At 51.4% G+C, this 20,951-nt stretch overlaps 1 protein-coding gene across 1 annotated transcript; it reads left to right on the top strand.

Moving 5' to 3' along the window:
- The first annotated feature begins 1,327 nt into the window (after window positions 1-1,327).
- KLRG2 (killer cell lectin like receptor G2) lies at window positions 1,328-15,605 on the top strand. The gene is made up of 5 exons (XM_044246695.1): window positions 1,328-2,123; window positions 7,706-7,807; window positions 8,411-8,556; window positions 14,801-14,904; window positions 15,384-15,605. The coding sequence occupies exons 1-5, from the start codon at window positions 1,367-1,369 to the stop codon at window positions 15,502-15,504; spliced, it is 1,230 nt and encodes a 409-aa protein (XP_044102630.1). The 5' UTR covers window positions 1,328-1,366; the 3' UTR covers window positions 15,505-15,605.
- The last annotated feature ends 5,346 nt before the right edge of the window (window positions 15,606-20,951 follow it).

The following is a 20,951-nucleotide window of genomic DNA, read 5'->3' as shown; positions in this document are numbered from 1 at the left end:
GGACATATGAATTCGGGGCAGGGCAGGGTGGAGAGATGAAATTCACCCCACGGCCTGTTACGTACGGTCTAGGTCCAGAGAAAGATCTGGGCTGGAGGGACAGCTGCACGGTCCATGACCTAATGGGGAGTGAGAAGCCTTTGGGAGCAGATGATAAAACCAGCAGAGTGCACGTGAGGAGAGCCACAGATGCGTGGCTTCCTCAAGATAAAGCAAGCACTGAAGACATGTGCGGGATTTGAAGGTGTGTGGTGTCCGTGGTAAGGCAAATGTCAGCAGACTAATCGGGGCGAGAAACACTGCGGTGGTGTAAGGAGGGCTTAGGATGTGACGACGGAGTGAAGAAAGTGTGCAAGTAGGTCGGACGTACAAGGAAGAAACCAGTGTCTGCTGGAGGAGGAGAGGCCAAGGAGGCTTTACCACCTGCTCCTGTTTACTGATGTTGGGAAAGAATCCGTTGTGTGCCCACAGGCTAGGGACCCGGCTCATTAAGTGTCTGTGAAATCAAAGTGTGACCGCACACAAAGGGGACAGAATCCAGAAAGCAGGTTGGAGGGACTGGCCAGGGCCACATTTTGGGTCCACTGCAGCTTCTGCTCCCCCTTCTTGCTGTGCTGGCTGCACTTTCGGCCCTGGTCGATGCTGGTGCCAACGACGGTTCAAATTCGAGATTTGAATTCAGATCACTAGCCAGGTTTGGGAACCCTGCACTGCACCACACCGGCTGACTAGGGCCAGGCTCCTCTCCCTGTGAAAACGCGCGGGCATGCTTATTCATCCCTCAGTTTTTAATGGGTTAGGGTACTAAGTCATCCCTCCAGAGCGGCTGTCCCCGGGACTTCTGCTGTAAGGAAGTCTCTTAGGTGTGGTGTCCCTTCCCCCACTACACTGTCAGGACAACCAGCTCTGCTACTCTTCCCCAGGCCACAGAATTTCTTTTGGCCCCGCTGTTCTGTTTTGGTTTCCTGAGGTCTCAGCATCTCATAGACATGGCCAACCGCTCTCAGCCCAAACTGTAATCTTCAAAATCAGCGCAATGGCAGAGGACCGTGGAACTGGGGACAAAGAAGAGGAAGGAGTCAGGTGGGACTCTGGGTTCTCCCTTCAGCCTCTGCTTCCAGTTCTTTCTCGGTAACCCCGCGGGCCCTCTGCTCCGTTCTCCCGCAGCCCTGCGGAGCGGGCGTGGCCAACAGAATCCCAGCCACCGCCAACCCCAGCGGGGTCCTTCGGGTGGGCGGGGCAGAGGGGCGTGGCCTGAAAACTTCAGGGACCAGGCTGGACCAATCCCGAGCCAGTTGGTGAAGCCGACTACATACCTGGACCCAGGTGCGCTCGCTCTGCGTCTCTCGGTCGCTCTGCTCACCGGATGGAGCGGGCCCAAGCAGGGTCCGGAGGAGACCAACCCGGAGCCGAGTTCCCAATGGAGCCCTTGGGGAGCCAGGTCGCCGCGCCGGAGCAGCCGCAGGTCCCCGCAGAGGAGCGACAGCTCGAGAGTCCCGAGAGCAGCCCGAGTCTGGCCCGCGCCGCAAAGGAGGCGGCGGGCGCGGACCAGGACCTCTCCGGCGGGAAGAAGCTGCCCCCGCCTCGCCCGGCGCTCCTGCGGCTCCCGCCTCCCAGCCTGGGCTACGGCGCCTTCCGCCGCCAGGTGTCCGCGGGCTCCGAGCCGCCGTCGCCCGGCCCCGCCTCAGCCGAGCAGCCCCGGGCCGGCGAGGCGCCGGGGGCCGAGCTGGTGCCGGGGGAGCCGCCGCAGGGCGCCTGGGCCCCGGTGGAGCTGCAGGTGGACGTGCGCGTGAAGTCCGTGGGCGTGGCGGGCGGCAGCCGCGCGCCCTCGCCGGCGCCGTCCCCGCGCTTCCTCACCGTGCCGGTGCCCGAGTCCCCGGCCTTCTCCCGCCACGCCTTCCCCGCGCACCCGCTGCTGCCGCGGACCCCCGCCCGGCCCGAGCGCGGCCTCGACGTCGAGGGCCGGGCGAGCCCCGCCGACGGGCGCTCGGAGCTGCCGGGCTCCCCCACGTGCCGCGGCCGCTGCCGGGAGCTGGGGCTGGAGAAGGAGGAGGCCGGCGCGCTGCTGCACCGCGCCGAGACGGGAGGCGACGAGAAGCTGCCCCGGGCCATACAGCTCGTAGGTAAGCCCGCGCGGCCGGGAGGGGGCGACGACGCCTGAGCGCCCCCCACAGCCGCCCAGCGCCGGGGCCACTGCGGCCGCTGCCCCGGCCCCACCTGGCCTGTCCGGCCTGGGATCCGTAACATTCGGGGCTAGGTAACTGTACCGCGTTCGTCTGCGCGCAAAGAATAAAACCTCTATTTCCGCCACCACTCCGCCTCCCCAGCGCGAGAACTTCCACCTTGCCCTCTTCGTGCGCGCGGCACGGCTGAGAAGTAGAGGTGGGAGGGCTTCCCGGAGAGGGAGGTCTTCCAGGATCACCTGACGGCGCTGGCGGCTCGAGCGGGAACCGGGAACCGGGTCTCCGGACCCGGACTCCCCTTCTCCCTCCGCCTCTGTTGAGGAGCATCGGGCCCCGAGCACTCCCCCATTCATCAGCTACTGCGGGGGGACTGGGGACCAGACTGCTGGAGGCGGTGTGTGGCGGAGAGGGGCCCGTCTTGGGGGCGGGGTGCTCGTCAGGGGACAAGAAGGGGCCTGGAGGGCCGCCTGGGCGGCTCAATCGTTTATGCCCCGACTCTCGATTTCAGTTCAGATCGTGATCTCGGGGTGGTGAGATGGAGCCCTTCCCCAGCTCTGTGCTGGGCATGGAGCCTGCTTAGGATTCTTTCTCCCTCTCCCTCTGCCCTCCCTCTCCTCCCTCTCTTAAAAAAAATAATAATAATGAAGGAGCATAAACAATCCTGGCCCAGGAGCCAGGAGGGAGTGGTTGGTGAGCTTGGGGGCATGGGAAAGCTTCCTGGAATAAGCGTTGAAAAGTGAGTAGGATTCAGGGGTGGCAAAGGCCGCTTCCAACTGGAAGGCTCAGGAGGCAATGTGCCAAGAGTTTGGCCAGGTTAGAGGAAGGCCAGGCCAGCTAGACAGGCCCCAAAGCCTGAGGGGCTCTGCCACATCTTAGTCTCGGGGAGGGTTCAGGGACACAAATCACTCGGGATTTTGCAGTTTGGCGTGAGCACATTTTCTAAATGATGGTATATTGTCTCCCCCCAACACACACACTTAAGACGGGGCAGGGCAGAGGGAGAGGAAGAGAGGGAATTCCAAGCAGGCTCCAGGCACAGTGTGGAGCCCCACATGGGGCCCATCTGACAACCTTGAGATCATGACGGGAGCCAAAATCAAGGCTCGGCTGCTTAACCCACTGAGCCACCCAGGCTCCCCAAAGATGTATGTCCTATCGCTGCCCTAATAAATTGCCTCGAACTTAGTGGTTTGAAACAACACAAATTTATTATCTTACAGTTCTGTGGGTCGGAAGTCTGATGGGCTAAAACTGACCTGTCAGCAGCCTTGTGTTCCTTCCTGGGGGTTTAAGGGGGGATTCTGTTTCCTTGCCTTTTGGAGCTAGAAGAGGCTGCATTCCTTAGTTCGGGCCCCTCAGAATATTCCAAGCCAGCAAGCAATGTTGGGCTGATTCTTTCTGCTGCCCTCTCTGACTTTCCTCTTCTTCTGCCTCCTTGTTTATACAGACCCTTGGGTTTACATTGGGCCTACCCAGAAAACCTGGGAAAATCTCTTCATCTTAAGGTCAGCTAATAAGCAGCCTTAATTCCAACCAAAACCTGAAATGCCCTTTGCCATGTAACCTAATTTACTCACAGGTTCCAGGGATTAAGTCATGCGCATCTTTGGGGCAAGGACAGACGTTATTCTCTCCACCAGAATGAGTTTACAGCTTTTTGTCGGAGTAATTAAAGAGTCTAGGACTAAAAAAAAGTACAGCCCAGGTCAGCCTGGGCTGGAGCCAGAGGGGTCTGGGCAGGGAGGACTCCGGAGCTGAGAGAACAGAGGCTGGGGGAGGAGGTGTCTTTTTTTTTTTTTTTTTAAAGATTTTATTCATTTATTTGACACAGAGAGAGAGAGATCACAGGTAGGCAGTGAGGCAGGCAGAACAGAGAGGGGAAAGCAGGCTCCCCACCAAGCAGAGAGCCCGATGCGGGGCTCAATCTCAGGACTCTGAGATCACGACCTGAGCCAAAGGCAGAGGCTCAACCCACTGAGCCACCCAGGTGCCCCAGGAGGTGTCTTTTGGAGAAGGTGGGGTGGCCTCGGAAGTCCAGAGGTAGTTCGAATTTTGGTGGGATGGGCAGGAAGAATGTACTCGGCGCTGGGGACCTGGAGGAAATGGGACCCAGAAGGGTGATGCCCAGCACGGTCAGGCCGAGCTGGAGGGGTAAGGACATTTGTAACAGATTTACCTGAAGCAGTGACACAAAAGGGACACTCATGGGCATGAGCCCTCTGAGTCAGTCCTATTCTGAGCTTTGTATTTGGAAGTTTTCTTTTTCCATTCTTTTATTTTCTGTTTTTTAGTTTTGTTTTGTTTTGTTTTGTTTTTTAAGATTTCCCCCTCAAATTGAATAACCTTTAAGCCCCATAAAACCTGGTTCCAGCCCCGGCCACTGGATCTGACTAGGAGGAAGCAGACAGTGCATCAGCTGCGGGTAGGAAATGTGGCAGATTAAGAGGGACTCACAGTTGGAGAGTGAACGGAAGATGTGACATCACAGATGTCATTCCAGGATGGGGGAAGGGAAATTGGGTGGAAGCTGAGGGGAGCTGAGGGGAAGGTGCTGGAGAGAAAGGAGTGTGTGTTATTATTGCCACGTGGGACTGGGTGTGTTTGCACACACGAGAGGATTTGGTTTAAGGGGGTCCAGAATTGGAGGTGGGGTGAAGACGGGTTTAGAGAGGCTTTAGCTTTACGTGTGTTTTCATTTTTTTGTAAGGAGAATGTTTGGGGGTTACATGTGTAATTAGGAATTGCTTTGGAGGGGCACCTGGGTGGCTGAGTCAGTTAAGCGGCTGCCTTCAGCTCAGGTCATGATCCTAGGGTCCTGGGATCGAGCCCCGCGTGGGGCTCCCTGTTCAATGGGGAGTCTGCTTCGCCCTCTCCCTCTGCCTCTCCCCCACTCGTTCTGACTCGCTATCTCTCTCTCCAATAAATAAAATCTTCAAAAAAAAAAGAAGGAATTGCCTTGGAAAGGGATAGGTGGGACTTCCTCTGTCTGGAAATTTGGGAGGACTCTGGCTCTGTGGGGGCCGTTCCCAAGGGCAGCCACGCAGCCCTGAGCAGAAGGTGGGTGGGGCTGTGTAACCTGCTCTATTTCTTTTACGCATTCTTTTCTGAAAGGCCAGAGCGCGCAGTCACGGTTGTTGCGTTGACCGAGAGGACTGGTAGATTTGTGTTCCTTTTCTTCTCCAGGCTTTTTAGTTCTGCTTTTATTGTAAGACTCTCAATTTATATGTGTCTTTGATTCCAAGCATATTCAAGTCATTTTTTTTTTTTGGTAACAGCTTTATCAAGTTATAATTCATGTAACCGCACAGTCCGCTCCAAGCGCGTGGTCTGGTGGTCTTCACATTCCCAGATGTGCACAGTCATCACACATCACACAGGTGGTTTTAGCATGTTTTCAACACCCTAAAAAGAAACACTGTATCTTTGAGCTGCCAACACCCCTAGCCTCTCCCAGGCCATCACTGAGCCACTTTCTGTCCCTGTGGGTTTGCCTATTCTGGACATTTCATAGATGGACTCATATGTGTCCTTCTGGGACAAGCTTCTTTCACGTGGCATAAAGTTCTCTTGTTCAGCCACAGCCCAGCCCCCACCAGCCCTGCCTTTTATGGCTGAATGTTCTGCTGTATGGATATGTCACATTTTGTTTATCTATTTATCAGTTGATGAAAATTTGGGTCAAACCCCTTTAAGAAGCAGATTATGTAATTAAAAATAAAAAAGCAAACTCCAAAAAGGTCACAGATGGAATGTGACCCTTCAAATATATCTGTGTAACACACTTCCCTTTTCAGTCTTTGAAGCAAGTGTTTTTTTCTAATGGAAATAGGAAATCAAGGACTTCAAAAGTGCTTTTAGAGTTGAGTTATGATTGAAAACATGTTTTATGAAAAACCTTGGAAATGTGTCCCAGCTTTCTTTGTGTACATGTTGTGTGTATTCATATGGAGGTACATATGAATATGCATATGGTTTTAAAAATTGAATCATTCTCTTCAAAATAATAAAATATTTGCTGGAGAATTAACCTCCACTGTTCTGGGTTTTGGCAAAAATATGATGATTGAGTTCTTGGGACCCTTACGCTGGACATGTCACATTCCCAGCCTTTGGCCCCGAGATGTGAGTAGGTCCTCCAACCCCTGGCAGCAGGTATCTGGGAAGTTTATTTCTTAAATTTTTAAAAAATATTTTATTTATTGGGACGCCTGGGTGGCTCAGTCAGTTAAGCAGCTGCCTTCAGCGCAGGTCATGATCCCAGAGTTCTGGGATCAAGTCCCGCATCAGGTTCCTTGTCCAGCAGGGAGCCTGCTTCTCTCTCTGCCTCTGCCTGCCACTCTGCCTGCTTGTACTCTCTCTCTAACAAATAAATAAATAAAATCTTAAAAAACAAATTTTTTTAAATATTTTATTTGTTTGAGAGAGAGGGAGCACAAGCCAGGAGAAGTGGCAGAGGGAAAGGAAGAAGCAGGATCCCTGCTGAGCAGGGAGCCCGACATGGGGCTCGATTCTAAGACCCCCAGATCATGACCTGAGCTGAAGACAGACACCTAACCGACTGAGCCACCCAGACACCTGGCTTTTAAATTGGGAAGTTTAAATTGAACTTGCATCTAAAGAGAGGCCTCTTTGCATTAATTGATTTCATACCTCTGTGTCCAGGCAGAGATCAAATTCAGGAGCGCTCAATTACTTTAGATGTTTCCGGGTGGAAAGCTGCTTACAACCGCCGATGACTGTGATTAACCATTTACTATGTTTTCTTCTTCCCATTTTCCCATCTGGTCTCCACGGTCACTCCATCATCGGGGCAGCATCTGACAATCAAACAAGTTCTCTCTTTCTCTGAGCTTTGTCACCGCCCTTCCTCCCTCCCTGCTCCATCTCTGGAGCTCCCCCCCCACCCCGCCCACCGCAGGCTCACTGCCCTTCTTGGGTCCCCCGAGGCCCTGAGCTGCAGGCAGCCTCACATCTGTCTCCTGCTCTCCTACCTGCAAAGCACACCCTGCACGATGTTTCACTGTGGCCTCCAGTGACCTAGGGAGATAGAAGAGGCAGGTGATTTCACTGGCAAAATGAGAAAAGACCAAAACTACATGGGGGGGCCTGTGGAGGCCAGACCTGAACCCCGGTCTTTCCAAGCTGCAACGGAACCCGCATCCCTCTCTTTGGAGGGATAGATCCTGGTACCGTTAGCTCCGTGAGTGCAGAGGTCTGGCCCTGTTCTTGGTGGGATCTGTGCCCTGTGTCTCGTGCCCATTCAGTGCTCGGCGCACGGTTGTCAGCCATCATTTGTTCCCTTTCTTGAACGGACTCTTAGGTCTTCTCGTTATTTAAGAAGCAGAATATCTTCAAGCATTTTTCTCCCAAATAGGAAGTTCTGTCCTAAATTGAGTGGGTTTTTTGTGGTGTCTTGGGCCAAGGGGCTGGGGTGCTGGTATGTGAGTCAGTGTGGTTCCAAGTCGGGTGTGGTTTGGGTCGTCTCCTTCTAACCCGTCTCTCCCGGTTGTCTGCTCCTCCAGGGCTGCCTATGTACATGAAGTCCCTGCGCTGGGCGCTGGCGGTCATGGCCCTGTTCCTGGCCATGTCTGCAGTCGCCATCGTGGCTCTGGCGTCTAGAGCAGGTGTGGTGCCTCCTCCCGGTCCCTCTCCTCCCCTGTCCACCACTGGGGCGTCTCCTCCTTACGGCAGCTTTGTGAGAATTAGAAAATGACATCCCCATGGGGCTTGTTGAGCAGAGAGGGACAAAGAGCTCCTACCTCCCGCTGGATGCAGCCTGTGCTCTAACAAACAGGGGGTTGGCAGACCCCACCTGTGGGAGGGGTCTGTGCCCTGCACAGACTCCACGGCCTGCCCGGGGCCCTGCGTACCCTGCTTGCTCTCCCAGGGCTCACCCGTTCCACACTCCAGATTTGCCCCCTCACTCAAAACAGTGCCTAGATTTTGATTATTTATTTATATATATTTTTAAAGATTTTCATTTATTTATGAGAGAGAGAGAGCGAGAGCCAGAGAGAGAGCACAAGCAGGGGAAGCAGCAGAGGGAGAGGGAGAAGGGAGAGGACTCAGCAGGAAGCCTGATGGGGGCTCGATCCCAGGACCCTGAGATCAGTCAGGACCTGAGCCGAAGGCAGCCGCTTAACCGACTGAGCCACCCATGTGCCCTGGATTTTGACTTTTTTCACGTGTGTACATTCAGTTCTTTATAGTGGTTTCTCTGCTTGCAGGGACCAGGTGCCGGCCATGTCCCCGGGGCTGGATGTGGTCCGAGGAGAACTGCTACTACCTCTCTGCTGAAGCTCAGGCCTGGGAGGCCAGTCAGGCCTTCTGCACAGCTCACCAGGCTACCCTCCCGCTGCTGAGCCACACCCAGGTGAGACGGAGGCGGTGGGCAGTGGGAGGATGCGGGTATCGTCACAGACCACAGACTCCTGGCAAAGATCTAGTGCATCTCTGCATTACAGAGAAAATCACCAAGGCCTGGGGAGATAACGTGACATGCGAGAGGACCAGACCTCAGGGGTCCAAGGTCTTCAAATTACTCTTCCCTCCAAGAAGTAGAGGCGGAGCAGGGAAGATGGGGACAGGGACGGTTCTGTCCATCCTGTGGCCAAGCAGTTAACAGGGAGCATTCCCTCTGCCGGTGCTTTCATAAGTATTTTCAGGCACCTACACTGTGTTTGACACTGGGGACTCAAGGACGAGCTGGAACACCCAGCCTCACCTTTACATGGCCAACAGAGCCATGAGTGTGGCAGGCGTTAATCAAGAAACCACAGAAATGTGTGTTTAATCACTATATTGATCTGTCTTAGGGAGGGAAGGTGCACAGTGCTCAAGGTATACATTGTTTTGGAATCTTGTTTCCGTCCTTGGTATGCTTTTAACACTTTCCTAGGTGGGATCCCTGGTTCCTAGATCTCAAGACTTTTTCTTTGTTTATAGCCTTTTCTTGGTGGAGTACATACACAGTACATACACAAATTTCCTGGAAAAAAAGTGCATGCCTGGTAAATTTCTTGAGACCTGTCATGTCTGAGGATGCTTTTATTCTAACCTTACTTGACTGATAGCTTGGCTGGGTATAGAATTTTAGGGTGGAAAGAGTTTTCCCTTAGCATTGTGCTGGTTTTGCTTCATTATCTTCCAGTGTTCAGTGTTACCATTTAATAAGTCTGATTTCTGATCCTTTGTGTGTGACCCCGCCCAACTCCAAATTTCAGGGCTTTCATCTTTCTTCTTGCTCTGTCCTGAAATTGAACAATCCTATCCCTTTATTGGTGTTTTTCTTCATTTTTATTTCTTCCTTATTTTTATTTTTTTTTTATTTTTTTTTTTTAAAGATTTTATTTATTTATTTGAGAGAGAGAGATCACAAGCAGGCAGAGAGGCAGGCAGAGAGAGAGGAGGAAGCAGGTTCCCTGCTGAGCAGAGAGCCCGATGCGGGACTCGATCCCAGGACCCTGAGATCATGACCTGAGCTGAAGGCAGCGGCTTAACCCACTGAGCCACCCAGGCGCCCATATTTCTTCCTTATTTTTAATTTTGAGAACTCTTTTTGGTTCTTCAAATATCCTTTTTTATGGTGTCCTATTTGTTTCAAGGATGCAATATCTTCTTTTATCTCATTATAAAGATTTATTTATTTGAGAGAGAGAATGCACATGCACACAGAGGGAGAGGGAGAACCAGACTCTGCTGAGCAGGGAGCCCGCCCGATGACATGGAACTCAGTCCCAGCACCCTGGGATCATGACCTGAGCTGAAGGCAGGCACTTAACCCACTGAGCCACCCAGGCACCTGTCTCTTATCTCATTATAGATAATAGATAGAGCCAACTTTGTTTTGGAATTTGTTCTGCTCCCTGTACTATATCTGTTTTTTTTTCTGCAAGTACTTTTTATTCTATGTACTGAGTTGTGGGGGATTTTTGTCTTTTCATGTTAGAAAATGTCCTGAAATGTCTGATGACCCCTAGCTCTTATAATCCAGAGCGAGGCACTAGAGAACAGGCTGGAAGCTCTGTGTCGGGGTGGAGGGGAGGAGCTGCACTGGGCTTTAGCAGGGGCAGGCTTTGCAATGGGGACATCACACTGGCCTCAACTATTCTTTTTCTTTTTCTTTTTTTTTTTTAAGTGAGTGCTAAGATGTCAGCATTCCAAGAGCAGTGGGGAACGGGAGCCAAGGTTTCACTTGGAAGAATGTAGCACTTAATCCCTCTCCTTTTTTAGTCTAACTTCCTCCAACCCTCAGCCAGACCTGGTGCTCTGGGCCCTGGTCCCCTGTGGTTTCTCTCTCAGTTCTCCTGGTGACCTGCCTATGGGAGGGGTGAGTGGATTTTGTGGGAAGAGGTAAGAGAGAGGCCTTCGCCGCTGCTTTTATAGACTTGTCACCAGACTTTTCCAGGCCCCTTTCCTGTATCTTGGCCTCTAGAAGGACCTGTCGCCTCTAATATTTGAGCATTTGGGGACTTCTCAATTCAGACTGGCATCTTTCTCAGCTTCCTCTCACTCGACCTTTTCCTTGAAAAAAACGCAGCACTTTCTTGGGGCTGCTCAGCCCATCACAGCTGTCCACTACCCAAGTGCTATGGGAATTTCTCATTGCCATCATCTCCCATTCTGGTCTCTTATTTTCCCATTCTGTTATCATTTCAGGAAATTCCTTTCTACTCCTATTTTCTTAAAAGTTTTAAACATGAATGAGTTTAATTTCATTGGATGAATTTTTGTGTGTCTGTTGAGATGATATCTTTTTGTTTACTTCCCGAATTTCTTTTTGTATGAATTACATTGTTGTTTTTGTTGTTTTTTAAATATTCTAGGGCTCTTGTGATAGTTTACTTAGCCAGGATTTTTTCTTCCCCCAAGACTTCTGGATTTGACTTGTTAATTTGTTACTTAGGACTTCTCATACATGACATTTGGTTTTCTTGGACCGTTCTGCCCAATCCTGACCTGAAAGCTATTCTGCACCATACAACAGGGAAGGGGGTCCCTGCCTTTTTCTTTCTCTCTGAGAGAGTTCCTGGAGGTGGATAGAACACTGAGCTGGGGAAATACAGTGAGTTATTTGATCATCAGGAATACCACTCTGTTTCAAAAAACATGGGGAAATGAAAAAGATACAGTGTAGATTGAAAAACACCAAATTTGGGATCTCAGTATGATAAAAAGATACACGCAAAGAAAAAACACAGGAAGGAAATATGTATACTCGTTATTCTAATTGTGGTTACCCCTGGGGGCAAGATTTATGACTGGTCTTTTCTTCTTCTTCCTTAAAGTTTTAATTATTATTTTTTTAACTTTGTAAATGTTCTGCAAATAATATGTGCTGTATATAATTTGGAGGAAATGCCAGAGGGACAGTAGCCTATGAAGAAGACCAGTTTATAAAGGTTTTGCCAGAGGCCTGGGGCAGGCCTGGAGTTCTTATACTTGTCAAATAAGAACTGGCTGCGTTGAGGAACCTTCCCAGGCCCCTCCCTGTTGGCGTCCGCAAAATGAAAGCCAGTGGGAACAGGAGCAGAGGTGGGTCCCTGGACAGTGGTGGCGCTGGGGGAGGGGGCCGAGCCTGGCAGGGACCCACCGAGCCCAGCAAGCATCCTCAGAAAGCCTGCCTCTGCCCTCTAGCCCCTGAGGACACGGGTTCAGTTCAGAATGACCTCAGCCCTCTGGTCCGTGGCGGGTGCACCCTCCAGGGGGCAGATGGGCTTACACCAACCAAACTGCAAGCTTGAGATAAAGAATTCTTTCAAAACTAAGCATTCAGGATCAATTATTTGGGACATACGTGTCTGAGACATACGTGTCTGAGTAAGTTCCTTACAAAAAGAGGATTGGGTCCCAGGCAGTTAAATTCTGGAATACGATGACTGGAAGTCTGGAATCCTTCCGAGCTCTGGACGAGGGCCAGACGCTCCAGGAGGCACTGGGGCAGGGCGAGGCAGGCAGGGGCAGTGGGCAAAGGCCAGGCTCCAGGAGCTGGGACACACACCCAGAGACATTGTGGTGGTACCAGTGGTTCGTCCAGCCCTTGGAAAAGCAGGTCTCATCCTCCTGCAGAGCTGGGTTTGCTCCAGATTAGCGAAAAAGAAGAAAGTTGAGGTGCCCTCGGTGCCCTTGGTCTCACACAGCTATGTCTCCTGGGGTGCAGGGAGCTCAAGGGGTGCACATGACTGTCAGCCTCACTGCAGGAAGGTGAAAAGAGACAGGAAGAAATACCCATCCAAGGATTAAGCCAATTAACTAATTGATCATTTGCATATGAAAGCGGAAATGTACACAGGCGGAAAGCAGAGTGGGGCTGGTAGGGTTGTGGGGTGGGTGTTGGAGGTACAGGGAGTTTCCCTCGAGGAAGGTAGTTCCGGGGGCGGACGGCCCTGATGGTCACATAACAGCGTGGACAACCGCGATGCCACCAACCTGGACACTTAAAAATGGTGAAAATGCTTAATTCCATGATGTGTATTTTACCACAACTTTAGAAAAAAAGAAATGTTTGAGGGCAGAGCAGATAATTTACCTCCACTTGAAGATGCCAGATATGGGATTTCAAGTACATTCTGCTAGGGATCCCATTCCCATGGGCCCCGACATCCGTGGCCAAGTTGGAGAAGCGCCCTCTGGAGGCCGTGGAGGCCCCGGGATGCCAGCGGCGTCATTATGGGAGCATTGATTTGAACTCAAGTGATTCTCGAGTTTCTGGAATTTCCATCTGTGGATGATACTTTTCCCGTACCGTCGTTTTTGCTAGCTGTGAGAACAAGTGCACGGCGTCAGCACTACGAGGAAGGAAGGGTGGAAAGGAGTGAGTGTTCAGGGACGGGCCGTGCCTCCTGTTCCGAGAGGCCCAGAGGTGGAAGTCAGGGCAAGCCAGGTGGCCTGGGGCCCGAACTGAGGACAGGGGCTTCTTGGCAACTTGTTGGGGGCTGCGTTTGCATACCCTCCGGCCCAGACCGCAGAGTTCTCCTGTAGTGAGTGTGTACGCTATGCCCTTGGCTTTATACAGATCCTCTTGGGCCTCCTTCCAAACGTGCCCCGACTTCGGAGGCCCGTATGGAAGCTCAGAAATGTGTCCTTGCCTAAGGTCCCCCAGGACCAGAATTTGAATAGGAGGTATCCCCGTGCTGGGAGAAGCCCTGTGCCCCCCGGTGTTTCTTCCCCGTTCCCAGAAGGAGGGTGCCGGCCAGCAGGGGCCCCCCTCTGCTATAGCCACTGCCCAGAACTGCTCTGCCCACTGACTCAGCTCCCAGCCGCCTCCGGGTTCGCTGTCCTCCCCTGCACAGCCCTCTGCCTGGCCCTGCTGGCGGGCCTCGGCCTGCAGTCCAACCCGATGTGTGGCCGTGGGTGTGCCTTCCCGTCCTCACCAGGTTCACAGTCCCACATGGGAAAGCAACAGGCCGTGCACCAAACTCCGGAGTCTGGTTAGGGCAGCTCACTTTACATGGGGTCTGCACACGTCCCTTTGGGGACAGTCATTACTTTCGTGCTTACTTTCTAAGAACCAGGGTTAAATAGCGAGGTTTGGGATTTCTCAACTTAAACAAGTTTTCTTGTGAAGAACTGGTCAAACCCTAAACTCACATAGGACAGTCTCCTAATTTTCGCTCATGAATAGAGGCTTCTGGATGTCGTGAGCAAAGTGTACTTCCCGGTGCGGTCTGCTTTTCTTCACTCGGTGTGATTTCATAGTTACATTTTCTACGTACTTGGCATCCTGAACAGCATTGTAACTTTCCATCATGTTGATATCCCATAAAGGGCCCAGTTATTTCCTGATTGCCGAGCATTTGGGTGGTTTCCATTTTTCCTTTCTAAATAGCACTGTGTTATCTTTGGGCAAGTTCATTTTCTCCCCTTTATGTTCTTGGATTTATTCTCCAAAGCGGAATCACTCGTGGGAGTGGAAGGAAGGGTGTGACCTTGCGTGCAAAGTGGCGGCAAAGTAAGTTCTGAAACCGCGCCAGCTTCGCGGCCTCATGCCGGGACTTACAACATTAAAACATCTTTTTCCAAGTTAAACATTTTTAAATGCCATTTTTTCCTTTAATGTGTGACATCAAGGACAAATATTGAAGAGGAAGATCATCTCTAACAGCTCTCTGACATCCTTGGGGTTTTTGCCGTTCCCCTCGTGCGTCTGCGTTCTTGTGCGAACACATTTTGTCATGACTGTAATTGTGCCTCCCTCGGAGTCAGCATTTTACCCACCATAACCCTCGATGTCCCTTAACTTGCTTCTTATGGCTCCATGGTCTTTGTTCTCATCTTTTTAAAAAATATTCTTCATAATGTGCTGAGCTGATACAATGTCACTGATGAGTGCCCTGCCGGCCCTCTGCTCTGTCCCCTCTATACCCAGCTCACACTGCTTGGTGGGGACTGGCCTTAACATGCTCTCTCTCCTTGAGGCTGAGCGGGGATCCCCCCATTTCCCGTCCCCAGTGTCCGGCAACCGGCAAGCATCCAATACAGCTTTCCAGTTCCTGGTGTTTGGGGACAGCTGGGTGAGCTGGGAACTTGCCCGAGGTCCGGCGGGGATGAGGGGCCACAGAAGCCCCAGGTGACTCTTAGTGTCCGAAGAAGGGTGACCTGCTGCTTTTCTCCTTCAGGACTTCCTGAGCGGATACCCAGTCCCCAAGTACTCCTGGGTGGGAGCCCGGCGAGGCCCCCAGGGCTGGCACTGGATCGACGGGGCCCCATTGTCGCCCCAGCTGTGAGTGACCATGGGCCTGGGTGGGTGGCCCCTCTGTCTCCAGTACGACCGGAATGACATCACAGCACATGCCACAGAGGGGCTGGGGCCTTCCTCTCTGCTGACACCCCCCCACCCCAATCTGGAGCCTCCATGTGTTCCCAGATTCAGCCCCCTGTTCCGCCCCCACCCTCCTGGCCCCGTCTGGCTTGGAGCCTTAGTTTCACTTGTCCCAGTCACCCCATCCCTTGCTCGGGCCCCCAGAGCACTCACCCAGGCAGGATCGTTGCCCTGTTCTGTAGATGAGGGGGCTGCACAGAGAGATCTGGATGGTTCTAGTGTGCTATGGCACATCCTCACAGCTCCCATCTGAGGCCCCTTCCCGGACCCCCCGACCCCGTGCGGTGATGAAGCCTCACCCACGCCAGCGTTGGCAGCGGGCACACAGGCCAGCAGGGGCCGTCACTCTGAGCTCTGTCCCCTCTTCTCACCTTCCCCAGACTCCCGGAGGAAGAGGAAGACCAGCCAGATCTCAAGTGCGGGGGCCTGGAGGGAGGCAAGCTGGTGGCTTTGGACTGTGCCTCTCCAAGACCGTGGGTCTGCGCCAAGGGGACCAAGTGACTTGGCTTCCACCCATCCTGAGACTCGGGGGCCTGCAGCCATGCCAGGGGAAGCCAGGTTGCCGACTGGGGTAGCCTCTTCCCTGGACCCAGACTTCCAGGTCTCCCTGCTCTGTGCTCAACAGGGGCCCTTTCTGAGCCATAAGGGACTGGACTTCCGGCTCAGGCGGGTCACGTCCAAGGGCAAGGAGGCTTTCTGTGAGTGTCCAGCTTCTGAAGCAGATTTGTTCAATTGCCTTGAGATGCTGTGTGGTTTTGTTTTTGTTTTTGTTTTTGTTTCTTTGCTTTTTTGAGCCTAGGTTTCTCCCTCATTAAAATGCCCATTTCCTATCCTCTCCCTTACCTGCTAAATTCCATCTGCACACCCCCCGCCCCCAAGTCTTGGAGGACCAGGAGGCCTTAGCGATCCCAGGTGCTGCCAGGCAGTTCTCCCCTGAGCGCAGGGACCGAGGCTGGAATGCAGCAGCAGGGTGCACGGCCGACACCGCTGACCAACAGTGTTGGAGGACAGCAAGTGAGAAGTGGTTGTCCCCGGAGGAAAGAGGAGGGTGTCCTTCCCGGCCCCGAGCTGGCAGAGGGTAAGGTTCACAGTGTGTGGCACTGGCGGGGCCTCTGAGCAGCTGATGCCCAAGGCTGGGAAGATGCAGAGCACACCACCCGCGCCCACCCCCACCCCTGGCCCCAGGCAGGAAAACCTGGGAGCTGCAAAGCACAGGGTCCTGAAGAAGGAAATCAGAATTGTGGGGAGGTCGAGGCAGCTCTTCCCCTGACAGGTGTGGGGACACCAGCCCGAAGATATCTGTGTTGGTGTTCAGTGAGGGGCCTTCAGGCCAGAAGGAGTGGCCGGGGGGGCCAGAGGACTGATTTAGTCTGTGCAGGCTGTCCAGACCTCTCTCCCAGTGACCGGAGACGGTACCTGCATGTTCCCTTGGTGCCAAGCACTCGACGTGACTGTCCTGGGCCCACTGACCTCCCTCGTCAGGGGCAGGCCATGCGTTCAGCTTCCTCTTGAACAGAAACGTTTACTGATCCGTTCACACCAGTCTCTGGTACAGAACGCACGGGCTGGCTGGCGGAGAGGGGTGGGGTCCTACACCGGACAAGCAATAAAAATCTTAGAAACGCTCTGGTGTTTCTCCTGGCTTTCTCACTCCCGCTACCATTTAACCCCGGAGCTTGGTAACATGTTCCACTCACACCTCACAGTCCCGCTCAGCAAGGTCCTGAGCCTGGCTCGTTAGGCGTGTCCGACACTGGCAGCCGTCTGGCTGCTCCCAGCTCAAGGCCAGGAACCACAGGTGGGGGACACCTGGGGTACGGATGGCCAGGGTGTGGTGGGTGGTGCCAAAGCCTGGAAGTCCTAAAGTTCTTAAGCTCCTCCTGGTGAGGAATTGGAACAAGAGCGATCTTTTGACCTAGGTCCTAAGAAGCTACTAGTTCCTGCCCGAAGTAGGCAGACCAAGAAACAGCAGTGTAACCATATTATTTAGAAATATGGAGAGGCACCTCCAGTAGGTAAATGACTGACTCTTGGTTTTGGCTCAAGTCATGATCTCAGGGTCAGGAGATTGTGTCCCACCTCGGGCCCCGCACTCATTGTGGAGGTTCTCTCCCTCTTCTCTGCCTCTCCCCACCCAATAAATAAAAACCTTTTTCTTTTTTTTTTAAGATTTTATTTATTTATTTGTCAGAGAGAGAGAGAGAGCAAGTGCACAAGCAGGCAGAGTGGCAGGCAGAGGCAGAGGGAGAAGAAGGCTCCCCGCCGAGCAAGGAGCCGGATATGGGGCTCCATCCCAGGATGCCGGGATCATGACTCGAGCCAAAGGCAGCGGCTCAACCAACTGAGCCACCCAGGTGTCTCAATAAATAAAAATCTTAAAAGAAAAGAAAAAGAAATACGGAAACAGTACTAGAAGAAATGGCAAAAATAGTTTAAAGTGGTTGCCTTAAAACTAACTGATAGTGCCTGGAATCAGAATAGGGGTTATGTGGGGAAATATAAACTGAGAAGGGTCCCCAGGGAACATTCTAGGGTGCTGGAAGTGGTCTGGATCTGGACAGGGTCAGGTGGACACAGACATAAATGTTCATCAGGCTGTATACTTAAGATTAAGAAACTCCAGTGTTTACAAGGAGCAGGAATAAGATTACAGAGGGACCAATCTTTGTAGTTTAAATATGTGTACTTTAGGGCGCCTGGGTGGCTCAGTGGGTTAAGCCGCTGCCTTCGGCTCAGGTCATGATCTCAGGGTCCTGGGATCGAGTCCCACATGGGGCTTTCTGCTCAGCAGGGAGCCTGCTTCCCCCTGCTCTCTCTGCCTGCCTCTCTGCCTACTTGTGATCTCTGTCTGTCAAATAAACAAAATCTTAAAAAAAAAAAAAATGTGTACTTTAGTATTACTAAAGCTGTTTTCATTGGTTGGTTTTCTTGTTTGTTTCAAGAGCCCATATTTATATACTCCTACGATTAAAAGAGGATTTAGACTTTTTTAAAAAGTCCACAAGATCTTGACGCACAGCCCAGCTTGAGAATTGCTGGCTCCAGAAGTGAGTCCTGGGCCGCCCCTTCTTGCAGCCTGCCATTACCTCATTTGCTGAGGGGCCTTCTCACAGGTTCCAGCCAGGCGTTCAGAGCACATCTTTCTTTTTGTACAAAACTGAAGCTGGGGAGATGACACAGCAGTCTGGACGGCATGGAATTCCTCCTGAGGAGTTTCTCTAGTCTCTCTTCCCACCAGATGCCACCAGCTGCTAGTGTGTGAAATCCACACGTCATCGTGGCACTGCCAGCACTGGCTGGGGTCACGGAGCTGTGGGGACCAGCTGCTGCCATGGGTGGACCCAGCAACCTCCAAGGTCCATTCAGATGGTCATCCAGTGGTGGAAGAGCCACCAGTGTCAGATGTATTTGACTCCTCCTCCACCCGATCAAGAGATTCTGCTTCAGTGGATCAGATATTTACCAGCTTTCCTGGTAATGCTGACGCACATAGTCCAGATGCCACATTTTGAGAAACCCTGTCTAAAAGAGCCCATGGCAGGGCAGGGAGGTGGAGGGGGAGGGAGATGTAAACCCATTTTAAATCAACTTATTGGGGTGCCTGGGTGGCTCAGTGGGTTAAGTCTCTACCTTTGACTCAGGTCATGATCTCAAGGTTCTGGGATCAAGCCCCACATCGGGCTCTCTGCTCAGCAGGAAGCCTGCTTTCCCCTCTCTTTGCCTGCCTCTCTGCCTCCTTGTGATCTCTGTCAAATAAATTAAATCTTAAAAAAAAAAAAACACACACAATTTATTGAGGGGCACCAGGGTGGCTCAGTGGGTTAAAGCCTCTGCCTTTGGCTCAGGTCATGATCTCGCGGTCCTGGGATCAAGCCCCACCTCGGGCTCTCTGCTCAGCAGTGAGCCTGCTTCCTCCTCCTCTCTCTCTCTCTGCCTGCCTCTCTGCCTACTTGTGATCTCTGTTTCTCAAATAAATAAATAAAGATCTTAAAAAATTAAAAATAAATCAACTTATTGAGATAGAGTTGCCCAAAAGAAAATCTACCGATCTTGGAGGTATCTTCCAACAAATGTAGCTGCCTGTGTCACCACTGCCAAACAAGATATGGAATAGGTCCCACAGGCCCCAGAAAGTTCCCTTGTGTCCCTCTGCAGCCAATCCTCCCTGACCTCCAGTCCCAGGTGAATATGTAGTCTGTCTCTACAGGTAAGTTGAACTTGTTCTAGGATTTCGTAGAAAAAAAGAGGCATGTAGTATGTATTTTTGGTTTCAGAGACTTGCTTGCGTTGCCGTAGGGGTCCTTAGCTGCTTGCTCTGCATGTATAGAGCCCAGTTTCTCTCTGCTCTGGTTGGTGATATCACAGTCATCTCCAGGTTTGGGCTGTTAGGAATACAGCTGCTATGAACGTTCACGTACAGGTCTTTGGAGGTAGGTTTTCCTTTCTCTAGGGACCTAAGAGGATTACTGGGTTGTATGGTAAGGTTATGTTTGTAAGAAACTGCTGAATTGTTTTCCAAAGTAGCTGTACCATTTTATAATCCCTGCACCAGTGTGAGCTGAGCTCCCGCTGTTCCACACCTTCACCAGCTCTGAGGTTGCCAGTCTCCTTCGGTGTCGCCATTCACGCGGGTGTGCAGTGCTGGCTCCGTGTGGTTTCTGTTTGCATTTGTTTTTATCCAGTGTCATCGACACACACGTCCCATTAGTTTCAGCACATGGCAGTGATACCACAAGTCTGTAATTATATTGGCCTTTGCTGGATGCCTGACATTGAGCTTCTTTTCATTTGCTCGTTGGCCATTTCTGTTTTCTTTTTGTGATTCTCCTATTGATGATGAGAGATCATATTTTTAAAAACCCTGCCTGAAGGACAGAGCATTTTTAAAGTGATGATTTAAATGGAAAACCTAAAGATATCCCTCAACTTTGTGAAAATTTTCAAAATGGAGTGTTGAAAAGGATGAACTCCTGTCCGCCTTCTACCCAGATCTAACGAAATAACATTTTGCTGTATTGTGTGTGTGTGTGTGTGTGTGTGTGTGTGTATAAATTGGCTGAACCATTTGAAAATAAGTTGTAGACTTCAACACTTCATCCCTATGTGCTTCGGCATGCATCTCCTAAAAATAGGTGTGTTTTTCTGTGTAATTGTAATTCCACCATTATTACACTTAATGAAACTACTGTTAAATTCACATTCAGTCCATGTTCCAATAGTCCTGCTCGTTTCACGAATGTATATTAAACAAAGATCCAGCCAGGGTCTTAGCACTGTTACTGATCCCTTTAATCTCTTTAAACCTGGAACTTGTTTTCTGAAACACTGACTTTTTGAATAGACAAGGCCAGTTGTCTTGTAGAGTAACAGATATTCTGGATTTCTCTCATTTTCTGTAAGCTGCAGGAGTTAGGCTTAGATTCACTATAAACATTTTCGACAGGATAGGTTGTGACACTGGGTTCTTCTTAATTTATCACTCGATAGATTTTTAACACTGATTTCAAGCAATTTGTACCAAAATTTTCTCAAAAAATTCAGGGGGCCAAATGTTTATATCCCAGTTTGGCTTGTCATTGGTTAGTCTCAGCTTCGGAGGCAGTATCAAAGTAAAATAAGACTACGACTCTATGAAAAGGATTTCAGAAATGACACAGTCCTATACCTAGGGCTGTGTATTACTTCACCTTCAATTGCTTGGGTCTTTTCTGCTCCCTCTTGGGATGTTGGTTCGTCCCCTCTTCCCTCTCCCAGCACAGGACATACCTGTCATGTTAGGCCAAGAGGAGCCTCAGGCTCACCAACAGAAATGTGTCAACTTTGTTGCGGCTTTTTTTTTTTTTTTTTTAAATACACTCCACACCTGCATGGAGCCTGACACAGGTCTTGAAACTCACAAGAGATCAAGATCTGAGCTGAGAGCAAGAGTCTCCTGCCTAACCTACTGA

The sequence above is a fragment of the Neovison vison genome, chromosome 4 (genome assembly GCF_020171115.1).
Source record: "Neovison vison isolate M4711 chromosome 4, ASM_NN_V1, whole genome shotgun sequence".
NCBI classification, from domain to species: domain Eukaryota; kingdom Metazoa; phylum Chordata; class Mammalia; order Carnivora; family Mustelidae; genus Neogale; species Neogale vison.
Note: the sequence above shows the minus strand (reverse complement) of the source record. Positions and strands in the feature narration are given on the sequence as shown.